General features: G+C 34.6%; 1 protein-coding gene across 4 annotated transcripts in view; it reads left to right on the top strand.

Moving 5' to 3' along the window:
* The window catches only part of LOC126355024 (fibronectin type III domain-containing protein 5), a 1,528,277-nt gene extending 1,517,798 nt beyond the window's left edge, over positions 1–10,479 (top strand). For all 4 annotated transcript variants that reach the window (XM_050005171.1, XM_050005169.1, XM_050005170.1 and 1 more), the window contains one exon: positions 4,778–10,479. In XM_050005171.1, coding sequence (XP_049861128.1) covers positions 4,778–5,050 — 273 coding nt within the window. In that variant the 3' untranslated portion in view covers positions 5,051–10,479. The remainder of the gene's footprint in view (positions 1–4,777) is intronic.
* Positions 10,480–12,848: the final 2,369 nt, after the last annotated feature.

Here is a 12,848-nt window from a genome sequence, read left to right as displayed (position 1 = left end):
GGTACAGTTCCCTCAGTCACTTATTGTAGGGATGAGTGTAGTTGGACATGAGAAAGGCAACCAAACAATAATGCATATTCCAGCGCCATAGTTAAACCATGCTTAAGAGGAATTACATTCCTCAGTTGAGTACAATAGCAATCTTGTTAATCACTCTCTCTTACCCCTCCAAATATCAGATCCTCTCAGCAGTATAGATTGAAACCATTTTGAAGCACATTTTATGATCCGACAATCCCCCTGGCCTGAGCCTCCATTCATCTCTGTCCCCTTTACAGTTCCTTCATCATTACCTTCAATTTTTGTTGATTTTCTATACTGTCTCCTTATTTGCTCTGTAATTCCCAATTTAATGGCTATTGACACATGGTAATGGAAAGCTACGACAGAATGTAATTAATTACAAGTAAAGCCAACTACTCACCAAACAAAAAATGGTTACCTCTGATCCTAAATTACTTAACTGCTATTACATCTTTCATCATTTTTGGCCTCTGAGATAAGACTATTGCAAGAAACTTATGGAATGCACACAGAGTCCAGCCCTCAACTCATTCTGTCCATTTAAGCAAGCTGAACATATCTTCCTGAAGAACATATCTAATTCAACTAAAACAGTCATCAATTGTTAATATGGGAATTAAGAGAAACACTGATCATTGGAGGCAACATGAGATCCTCTCAATGCACCTGTGGTGGAGGCACTCACCACTGCCAATCTCTGACTTGTATAGTTGCTACATTGATAACATAGATTAGTGTTTGTTTGATGGATGAATATAGAATGAAACTAAGAGGGGGAGGAAGCCCCATGTGAGAAAAGGTTCTCTGTCACTCTACTAACAAAAAGGAGGCCATCAAGCTCAGCTTTCCCCACCAACAAATGTATCATCACCTGAGTTATTACATGTCCCCCCTTGCTGATACAATGAGATCAACGCAGAACATTGTGAATAGATTAGTGGTCAGAAACTTTATGCTACAACCCCTCCAGTCACTGATAGCTTTGGAAGCGGCCATTTTCTGTGATCAGTAGGATTTGGGACAGCCACCTCCTGAGTTCATTGGCAGTACATTAACATTTTAGTGATTTTACCTGTTGAGGTGGTGCATAATTCAGTACAATTTTAGTTACTTAAGTGACTATGACATTACATTTACATTTGCATTACCATGGTTTAAATCCCTGACCAACCATACCGATATAGATTTCTTATGGTACACTTAAATAGCTTTGGACAGATGTCAGGATGGTTCCTTTGAGAATGACAGAACCAGTTTCCTTTCTCATATGCTTCATGTTTAATTTCATGCTCTGTCTCTAATAATCTCATTGTTGACAGAACATCAAGCCCTAATATTTCCTTCTTTCATAGTGACAATATTATTAGAAGGACAGATTGCTACTCACCATACAGGGAAGATGTTGAGTCGCAGACAGCCCCAACAAAAAGACTGCTAAACAAGTAAGTTTTCACCCAGAAAGCCTTCTTCTGAATTAGACAACACACACACGCATTCATGCAAGCACAACTTATACAGACATGATCACTGTCTCTGGCTGCTGAGGCCACACTCAGGCCAGTGACAATGGTCATGTGTGCTGCATTTGCGTGGATATGTGAGTGTATGTTGTCTAATTCAGAAGCAAGCCTTTTGGCCGAAAGCTTACATGCTTAGCAGTCTTTTTGTTGTGCCTAGCTGTGACCCAGCAGCTCCACTAAATGGTGATAGCAATCTTTCCTTTTCATAATATTGTCATTATTCCGTACTGAATTTTCCATTGTTTTCTTTCTTAAAAATAATATGAAAAGAATAAATTGCTACTCATCACATAGAGAAGTGTTGACTGACAGGCAGGTGCACTGAAAAAGCCTACTATATATTATTCATCTATCTGACTTAATCTTTCAACAGACAAGGCTAAAATAAAACTCATAATATTAATACATGCACAACTCGTGCATACTTGGCCACTGTTGTCTCCAAGTGCTAAAGCCTGACTGCCCTCGGAGAATACAGTAGCCAAGTGTATGTGAGTTGTGCATATGTGAATTAGGGTCAATTTTGTTTTGTCTAAATTTGGCAAAGGATTAAGTCTGATGACCGAATAATATCTAGCAGTCTTTCCCAGTGTGCCTGTCTGCCACTCAATACTTCATCTATGTTGTGAGTAACAGTCTATCGTCTTCATTTTCAATTGTTTGATTTTCCTTTTTTAATAGTTAAATGTAGACAAGACAACTAAAATGTGTGAATAATAATTTTTGTACTGCAATGAAAAGGTTATGGGACAGATGTGAAAAAAAAAGAAGGCCACTGAAAGGGGAAAAAGAAGTGGGAGACATTGACATGTAGGATCAGAAAACAATAACATCTCTGACTGCATGTTCTTGGTTTTCCAGCCATTGGAAGATTCCACTTTGTGCACAAAATGCAGTTGTCTGCTTGGCTACAAAATGAGAGGCAAATCATCATTCAGACAAACTGTAAAAACTTAATAAATTACATCATCCCCCTCTTCTCCTGTTGAGACATTTTATGAACAATGTTAACAGATCTTCAACATCTTCTGGAGCATAATGGGTAATGGGCTAGCTTATACAATGTGAAAGTAAGCTGTAACATCTCATATCGAGGTGTCCCACAAGCATTAATTGACCTGGGAAATCAATAAGCCTATACCCCATATGGTCTAGGCATAGTGCAGGCTGGTTACATGTCTTCGCCTCAGAAGCACAACACATAAATAGTTGAAGCACTTGGAACAAAATGTGCGTAACTCACAGACATAGAACACACAACTTTTCAGCCCTCTTCATTGGAGAGGGGGGGGGGGTTAATTTGAAGGATGGGCAGCCAGTAATAGAAATAAAGTAATGGTAAACCCAGCAGATAATAGCTCTGAAAAAGACACTGAATCCTTTAAACCTATTTTCTCATTGGTAACTGCAATTACATGTTCTTTACATCAGAAACTGTGTTACAGATTATGAGAATCATGCATTAATTTCCACTAGAAACTATAAATTATATTCTAAGTCACAATATATATATATAAACAGTGAATTGAATTTGTAAAACATAATTTGGTGCCACTAACTATGTATACAATAACTTTTGTCCGAAATAACATCAATATACTATTGACACTATCATGATACACTAAGAAAAAAACATAATGCTATGCTTCTGCTGTTGTTGAAAATATTTTTAATAAGCTAATTCACTTTTTTAATTCATTGTTAAACAGGAACTAGAATAAAACATGTCTTATTAGCAGTTAATAATTGTTCTTCTGTTGAAATAATTTATCCTAATACTGACCAGATTCAAAAAAAAAGTCTTGCATAGTAATATTGCATGTTCTAGCAGTACAAACGGATTCCAGGGAGTAACTGTCCAAATAAAGTGAAGTAGACAGGAGTAGACAAGATGAAAATGACTGAACAGTTATAAGGAATCAAGGGGTGAGAAAATGTAAAAGTCAGTTTCAAATCTGATTTAGAAGGCATTTACTGTTGTCCTTTAAGCTGACGTAGATAACCCTTCCTAAATTGTTGCTGTCATATATTGTCATCACTTTTTAGGCGAATTCCACATCAAGCAGCTACTTTGTTACTGCCTATAAACTCACTTCATATTATGTGTTGTCTTTACCGCCAGATAGCAACATTCAAGCATTGTCAAAGCTACTCTTAGATATTTCAATTGATAGTGAAATGTGGCATACACTTAAGGCTGGTAAAAAAACCTTAGGTATTTTTCTAAATTTACTTCCAGGTTTACACAACAATTTCACATTTCACAATCAATATGAACTGAGCTTCACATAGCTTTGTCAGATGAACACTAGCTAGCTGACATATATCTCAAACACATCCATGTAGCTTTTGTGATGTTAGCTCATGCCTCTCCAGAATGCCTATGTATCATGGAAGCAATGAACTGAAGCTCTGCCAAAATTACATTCTGTGGCTGAGGAACTGATGTAACAACATTAAAAATGAACACAGAACTCAGACTTAAATGATAACAAGATGCATTCTTTTTTTTCATCACTGTCACACAAATAGTAAGAGGGTAATGCAAATCTTTTTATTTGTATGCCTAATCTAAGAGAAAAAGATATAGGTACATGGTTTTGTGGGGGTTGACTAGAGCCTTGTTGCCCGTGTTTGTCAGGGGTGCTGCGTTCTGGATCACTGTTTCAACTATCCGCGCCCTCAGCCACCCAGAGACTGTGGATGTCGTTTCGCACTCTTGCATCGTGCAGACACCTAGCAGTAAGTCTCTGTGACTGCCATCGAGGAATCACAAACTTGCCTACGAGACACTCCAGTAACATAAGGGCAATTACAAAATTTCTGAGTCAATATATAGCTTTCATTGTTAGTTAGCTGGTTGTTTTGTTGGGCACACCTAAGCAAGAAGTGTTTGAACTATGTTATTATAGCTCTTGTGCTTTAAAATTGCACCAAATAGAACCAATACTGAGTGTTGCACAGCTTTGCAGTCAGATGCTAATAGGCTTGCTTAAATCCAATGTGCCTGATTAGTCTTATAGTTGTGTAGTAGCAGTTGATGTTTGTTGCTATTGATGTGTGTTAAATGTACTTGTGATGTCTAGTGCCATGTCTGCCTGTAGAAGATGTGTTTATTAATTTAATATTTAACATGTAATGGCTATTGCAACGAATGGAAATAAATAATTATCAACAAGATAATACCAGTCTCACTGAAATATGTATATTAAATATTTCCTTTCTGTCTACAGCATCTGCATTGGTCAACACACCAACGTTTTGATATGGACCCATGGATTGGCCGTTCAAGGCCAAGGGTTAACTCAGCTATATTTATTAGCTCTGGTGTACGTGATTCTGAATTTGTTCAGCATCAACCATTTCGTTCAGAAATGGGGCGTCGAACACGTAGTGCTGAAAACATTCCAATGAGTGGAATGCGAGAAGGACTTCCCATACTTTCAGTTTCAGCCCCACCCCCACAAGAAAACAATCAAAACATTCAATGTGATGAAACCTTGTGACAGTGAGTGTGTTTTTTTAAAAATCTCTAGGGTTGTCGCCAGTAATTATGTGATGTGCTTCTCTATAAACCAGTTTGTCTTACTATCAATAAATGACTTGAAATTTGAAAAGCATACTGTGGCAATAATTGCCTGGGTGTTGTGACTACTGATAGTGCTATGACACTGTTTGAATAACGGTATTGAAGTAAGCCTGCACAAACCTAAAATTGGTGTATTTTTGATTATAACATATTTTTATAAATCTACTGCAACTCTCATAGTGTGTAGAAGTTAATTATTACTACATTTTAAAGAAAATATTTGTGACTCTTTATACTCAGAAGGTGATATATCAATTATTCTTACCAAAACCTGTAACAGATTGTTCTACATTCATTCTCACTCATTTGTAATCAACATTATATACTTTCTGATTACTTTCTGGCCTTTGACATATCACAATATATCCTTAGTGAAATATTGTGTTTCTTTTGAGTCATCCAAATGCAATTTGTTCATTTTGTTATGTGTAAGTGAACAACATGTTAAAGAGAGAATAGTCTGCAATGTTATAAACATTTTTCTGTACATGCAATGAAATATTAACATATATTAATTACCTGTACCTAAATTATAAATATTATTGTTTTTCAGTGTTCACATATTTAATAATGTCATGGAATTTTGTAATGAACACCTACGTGTACATGTGTATTATTATTATTATTTTGTGTGGAGTTAAACCTCATATAAAATGAAAGTAAGGCCACAAAAAAGTAGAAGCAGGAAGTGCATCAATACCTAAACTGAAAAATAAAATTTGCGGATTTCAGTATTTTAGGATCAATTCTGTAAAGAAAACCAAAATGAAAAACAATTAGAGGGAATTTGGAAAGATGTACATTTAAACTTCAAACATAAGGGATTCATTATACAGAAAGAGAAAATATTGAACCTAAAAGAGAAATTGGATTTGTCTCTCTCTTTACAGTCATCTAGATTTCACTTCATTCTATTTTTCTTTCTTTTCTGTGTAGGAAGCCAGTGAACCCTGAACAAAAGCTTAAAAACCTTTGATTTGATGTTGTCAGGTAGGTCAATTGTTTTGAACACTGCAGTGGTTTAATAGGCATGGCCCCATTGGAGGTTAAATGTCCTTGCCTTCCTCTCACCTTTAAACTGATTTACCCAGCCAGTTACAGGGAAGTTACAATTTATCACAGACTCTATATCGCAGTGCAACTTAACATCTTTAACATTAACAAAATGTCAAAGGTGTAATAAAGGAAAAGCAACAGAAAAAATTCTAAAGTTGACCAATGACGAAACCCCGGACCTTTAAGTGAGTAAGTGTTAACTTAAACACTTACTCACTTAACCATAAAGTCACTCTCCTTTACCTTTAATAGTTGAAGCATTTACAGATAATTTGATGTGAACAGAAGGATAAGTGCCTCACTCAAGACAAACAGAAATCTATACAAAATAAATTTAATTTCCTTTCAATCTATAAACTAAAGTTATGTACTGAACAAGTAAAAATTCTTGGGGAATCATGTGTTTACTATTAAACTCAGTTTGGTACCTTTCCAAGCAGCATGGTTTATTGCTAAGTAAAATCCACTTAAATTTTTGTATAAAATGTAAGTAAGAAGTAACACAGCATTATTCTAAATTTTACTTACGACATTGTAAAATTTCATTTTACATTAATGCAAGCTGAATGAAACTTACTCCTAATCAGTAAATTGCACATGTCTTGTAAATTAAGCAACTATGAAATTCAGCCAAAGATTTTAACTTACTGAAGCAAACTACACCATCATGCATAATAGTTTCTATGGACAAAATTTCTTTATCTAAGTCTTTGAGCACACAAAATGAAATAACTCACACGTGTCATGTGTAAAAGAACAGTAAAGTGTTACAAAGATTCTTCCTCCAGCTTATGACAATACAATTGCACAATATTTTCATGTGTCATTGTTATTAATATTTAGTTGTAATTGGTACAAAATATTTGACACCTTTCAGAAACATCACTGAAGCGATCAGAAGGTCACACCATATCAACTCCTAACAGCCATAACTTTCATTCTTGTTGATCTAGACCAATACAGACAATATTCTCTATACTAAAAATAAATCTGGTGTCTTTTTAGAGCAAAGGATCATGAACAGATAGTATTGATTTCTTCACATAACATCCATCATGATAATGTCAGTTTAACAGTGCTAAAAACTGAGAGACATATCTAATGTCCATGAATCTATATCCACTGTTGGTCAGCATTAACAGTGTGTACACAATGGCTAAATACTGTAAAAAAAAGATATCTGATGGCTAGAGAAAGTGGCAAATCACTCAATAAGCTGAAGAAGTGAAACTGAGTAATGCAAGTATACAAATGCAGTAGGGGAGGTGTGCAACTTGTGAGTACATGAATGTTCAAATGAGCATGGAGGAAGAAAATAATAGTGAAGACAGAACCTGATATACAGTTTATCTGGATCCTGTGCCACTTTCAGACAGATATAAACAATGAATATCCTAAATCAATGCCCAGTATAGGGCCCTAGTTGACTCAATTCTAATTTATATTGGAAAAGTGGGTGGAGGATATGATCTTTATGGAGTGTTATGTACTAACAAATAGGTATATCAGCATAAAGCTATGACCATTTATGACTGGTTGACTGATTGATTAATGAGATGAGATAAAAAATTATATTAAAAGTAACTAAGTAAAAAATAATTAGGAAATATAAAGAGGGATGTTTTGAAATGAAGAGGGAATTACTTAATAAGGAAAAAAGAGGCCATCTTATGAATAATAAATATTCAAGCAAGAGGTTGTGGCTGAAGAAGGTTATGTAAATAAATTATACAGAGATATAAAATCCTTAAAAGCCACTGAAAAAATGTCAGAAAACATTCTGTAGTTGATCTTTCCCTAATTTCTGCTACCGTGATTATAATTCTTTATCTTTACATGTTAAGTTGATGACAGGTGCAACTAAAAGATCTTACACATAAGCTCTTAGCCACAGCCTTAGTCAGAAAAGGAAACACACACACATTCATTCACACAAGCAAGCACACTCAAGCATACGATCACCATCTCCAGCAGCTCGCACCTGTCTGAGCCACCAGAGATGATGGTCATGTGTGTGTGAGATGTGGTTTGTGTGTGTGTTTCCTCTTCTGACTAAGGCTGTGGCCAAAGATAATGTGGAAATTCCTTTTAGTTGTGCCTGTCTGCAACCTAATGTGTCATCTTTATAGTAAGTACCAATATATCTTTTCCTCATTGTTGATATTCCAACCTGGAGTTTCCATTTTTTTTTAAATTTAATTTTACATAATTACACTGACATCTCTTTTAAGTGATAGTTGTAAATTGGACAAGATACCAAAAATATAATCTGAAATGATAACTAAGATATATGAATCAGAGCCTACTGATCTCCTTAGACATTGATTTTCTCTGACAAAGAGAGCATTTACAACTTAAGTCCCATTTCCATTAATAAATCCAAAGATTCAACATTCACACTGATAGACTACACTAAGTACCGAGGAAAATTTTTATATTTCATATTATATTTAAAATTCTTTAATTGGCTAGATAAAAACTCTACTCGCCAAGAGACAGCAGAACACACACTTAAAAGATTGTTGTGATTGGCAAGCTTTTGGAGCCAGTGGCTCCTTTTTCATGCAGAAAGGTTGAAGGGGAAGGCAGAGGGGTGAAGGACTGGAGAGGTATAGGAAAAGAGGTAGATTTTGGGAAAGTCACTCAGAACCACAGGTCAGGGGAGACTTAACATATGGGATGAGAAGGAAAGACTGATTGTTGGGGACTGCATCGGATGAGACTGATTCAGTCTTTCCTTCTCATCCTGTATGATAAGCTTCCCCTGACCTGCAGTTCTGGGCGACTTTCCCAAAATCTACTCCTTTTCCTAGATCTCTCCAGCCTTTTCCTTCACCCTTCTGCCTTCCCCTTGAACTCTTCTGCCTCAAGAAGGAGCCACTGGCTCTGAAAGCTAGCCAATCACAACAGTCTTTTATGTGTGTGTTCTGCCACCACTGGGTGAGTATATATTTTATCTATCCAATTACAGAATTTTATAAATAATTGATTTTTTCGTTTTTATATTATATTTAAAACATCATTGCTCATCGGTTAAGCCTGACATTCCACTATGGAAGGAATGAACACCTGAAGGATGCATCTATAAAGCAGTAAGACAAATCATCTAAGTTGTTATAAACCTCAGTTTGTTCAACACTCTACTGTGAGAACAGAATCAGAGCATTCTTTATTCAGATTTCGGTACATTTTAATAAATACTCTGTTCCTTAACAGTTCCTATGGTTAACACATGCAACTGAGGTAAAAATATTAGGTTGATGATTAACCATTAAATATTTCTTCATTCTCAATTTAAATGTGCTTTCAAATGATACCTGCATATTTGTCAGTAAATATTATACACCATTATACAGAAAATGTAGCTTTATAGTATTTTATTACACAAACAAAAATTGAAAGAACTTTGCCTTTAAATTAAGCAATAAACTTTTACAATCTAAACACAGTAACTGAAAATGCCTAGATGACAATGGACCTTTGTAAGGATATAAACACCAAGCACCTTTAGAATTTGCAAAAATGTTCCCATAAGAAGAAAAAAAATGTTTTATTTTTTCCCAAAAAATTTCATGAACAGTTACTTGGCAGCCCTAGAACTTTTTGATACAATTATGTAGAGAAAATACTTTTAAAGAATCATGCTGTGGTATGCAAACATCATCAGTCTTTATATGTAGCTAGAAACTATTTTAAAATTTGGATATATGCTGTGAAATTTAATGATGTTCTTCTCCAAAGAAAATACTCAAAAGCTATAATTTTTATACTGTGGAATGTTGTAATTGTCATTAACAGGCCAGGGTAAAATGGTCCAATGAAGCTCTGTCCTAACATTTAAGCATTTGCAAAGATCTGTATATATACATGTCACCTTCTCTGTTATTTTTACTTTTATACATATATATTGATAAAATGCTATTTCTTGTAAAACTTGGAAACTAAATATTCCTACAATGGCCTTTCTTGATCAGTGAAATGTCCACATGAAATGTGACAGATGCTTTATCATATTATTCTAAACCTTTTGCTTCAGATTCTTCCATACATATAATGAAAAGTATATTTCTTACCTGATAGTCACCATTGTGAGGTCTGAATGTCAGTCTGTTGCCTTAGGGACTTATTTTTCTCACTATGAAATGTTCAAAAACTATGCAATATTAGAAAATAAAATATTTGTGATAGACAATATTTATGATGTGTTTCACATCCACTGCTGAGAGATGACATCATACTGTTGTAAATAAGTGGCTAGTACATTATTTATGCTTTATCAAATAAAATACTTTTTTAAGAAACAAATACTGAATTTTTTTTACTTCTTAATTCCTTGAAACTGTGCTTTGGATGAAAATATGCAGTGAAAAATAACTCATTATTCTAAATGATTTTCAACTTTGCTTTATTTCATTGTTTTCTGTTAGAGCCCTCAATTTGGAGGCTTGAGAAGTTGCTTTCAAAATATTTTTCTATAATTTATAATGTCCTTATTCACACTGTTAAAAAAAGACAGTTCCTTGTTTAACTGATTAGGGAGGTCTTTAAAACAACTGTTATTTTACTACTCATTTTTAAGGGAATATAAATAGTTGTTTGTATAAGCAATACATACAATAAGTGTAATGTATATACAGTAAGCAAAATTTTTGATATGAAATGGAAATGAACAACAATTGAAAACAGTAGAAAAATCAGCTTATAATTTGCTTGCACCTCTATTGGTATGTAAGGAAGAAACATCAGAAAGCATAAAATAGTGTGCACTGTCTCAATTATTCCTCTTCTCAAGTATTATGCAAGAGAGTGAAAAAGATGAAGATATTGAGAGCAGAGAAGTGCAATAGCTAAATAGATAATATATTCTGTATCCTTAGATACAGTATCATAAGCCCTAATAATGTTTAGCACTGCTGTTGTTTGCCCTTAGACATTTTTTGATGAAAATAGATTTTTAACTTACTTTAACAATTAGTTTCAATATTGTCTCTTCATTAATAACCATTATAATCCTACCCAGAGGAGATTAAGACAGTCAACATCTTCCTTTAGTGATCATAATAGAAGTTGTATAAAGTTTGATTACAGTGTTAACCTTAGGAACGATGATGACTCCTTGACCAAAATATTTATCTACAAACTTTAGCTTAATGTCAAGTACAGAAGTCCTACTACCTGATCCCTGAAATAAGAATAACTATAGATTAGATTAGATTAGATTAGATTAAATTAATACTTGTTCCATAGATCATGAATACGACACTTCGTAATGATGTGGAACATGTCAGGTTAATGAAAGATGTCTGTACAAGATATTACATTACACAAAATATTGCATGACACTAATGCTTAAGTTAGTTTTTTCCCCTCCCTTTATTTATATCTAAAAATTCAGCCAATGAGTAGAAGGAGTTGTCATCTAGAAATTCTTTTAATTTATTTTTAAATGTTGGTTGACTATCTGTCAGGCTTTTGATGCTGTTTGGTAGGTGACCAAAGACTTTTGTGGCAGCATAATTTACCCCCTTCTGTGCCAAAGTCAGATTTAACCCTGCATAGTGAAGATCATCCTTTCTCCTGGTGTTATAGCTATGCACACTGCTATTACTTTTGAACTGGGCTGGATTATTAACAACAAATTTCGTAAGTGAATATATATACTGTGAGGATCCCTAGATCCTTGAATAGATGTCTGCAAGATGACCGTGGGTGGGCTCCAGCAATTATTCTGATTACACGTTTTTGAGCAATGAATACTTTTCTACTCAATGATGAATTACCCCAGAATATGATACCATACGAAAGCAGTGAATGAAAGTAGGCATAGTAAGCTAATTTACTGAGATTCTTATCACCAAAATTTGCAATAACCATAATAGCATATGTAGCTGAACTCAGACATTTCAGCAGACCATCAATGTGTTGCTTCCAGTTTAACCTCTCATCAATGGACACACCTAAAAATTTTGAAAATTCTACCTTAGCTACAGACTTCTGTTCAAAGTCTATATTTATTACTGGAGTTGTGCCATTTACTGTACGGAACTGTATATACTGTTTTTATCAAAATTTAAAGAGAGTCCGTTTGCTGAGAACCACTTAATAATTTTGTGAAAAACATCATTTAAAATTACATCACATAGTTCTTGGTTTTTGGATGTTATTACTACACTTGTATCATCAGCAAAAAGAACTAACTTTGCATCTTCATCAATATGGAATGGTAAGTCATTAATGTATATCAAGAACAGTAAAGGACCTAAGACCGAACCCTGTGGGACCCCGTGCTTGATAGCCCCCCAGTTTGAGGAATCAGCTGTTGTATTAACATTACATGAACCACTTATTTCAACTTTCTGCGTTCTTCCAGTATGGCTGAAAGGAGACAAAGACCAAGTATGGATGAGAGAAGGTAAATACCAAACTGAATATTTATAAAACTCTGAAAGCAGTTGTGGTTGGATGATGAAAGTAGAGAGAAAAGAAATGACCCAAGATTAAAGGATGGAATAAAATTTAGCTCCCAATTACTAGTGAGGCGAGATGATTAGGAGTGAGAAGTGTTGATGGTCTGTACTTGCTGAGATTAAAATTCCACATAATTAGTCATGAACTGCATGCAGTTGACAGAGAAGTACTATGAGATTGTAATGTAATCT

This window comes from Schistocerca gregaria, chromosome 3, assembly GCF_023897955.1.
Source record: "Schistocerca gregaria isolate iqSchGreg1 chromosome 3, iqSchGreg1.2, whole genome shotgun sequence".
NCBI lineage: Eukaryota > Metazoa > Arthropoda > Insecta > Orthoptera > Acrididae > Schistocerca > Schistocerca gregaria.
Note: the sequence above shows the minus strand (reverse complement) of the source record. Positions and strands in the feature narration are given on the sequence as shown.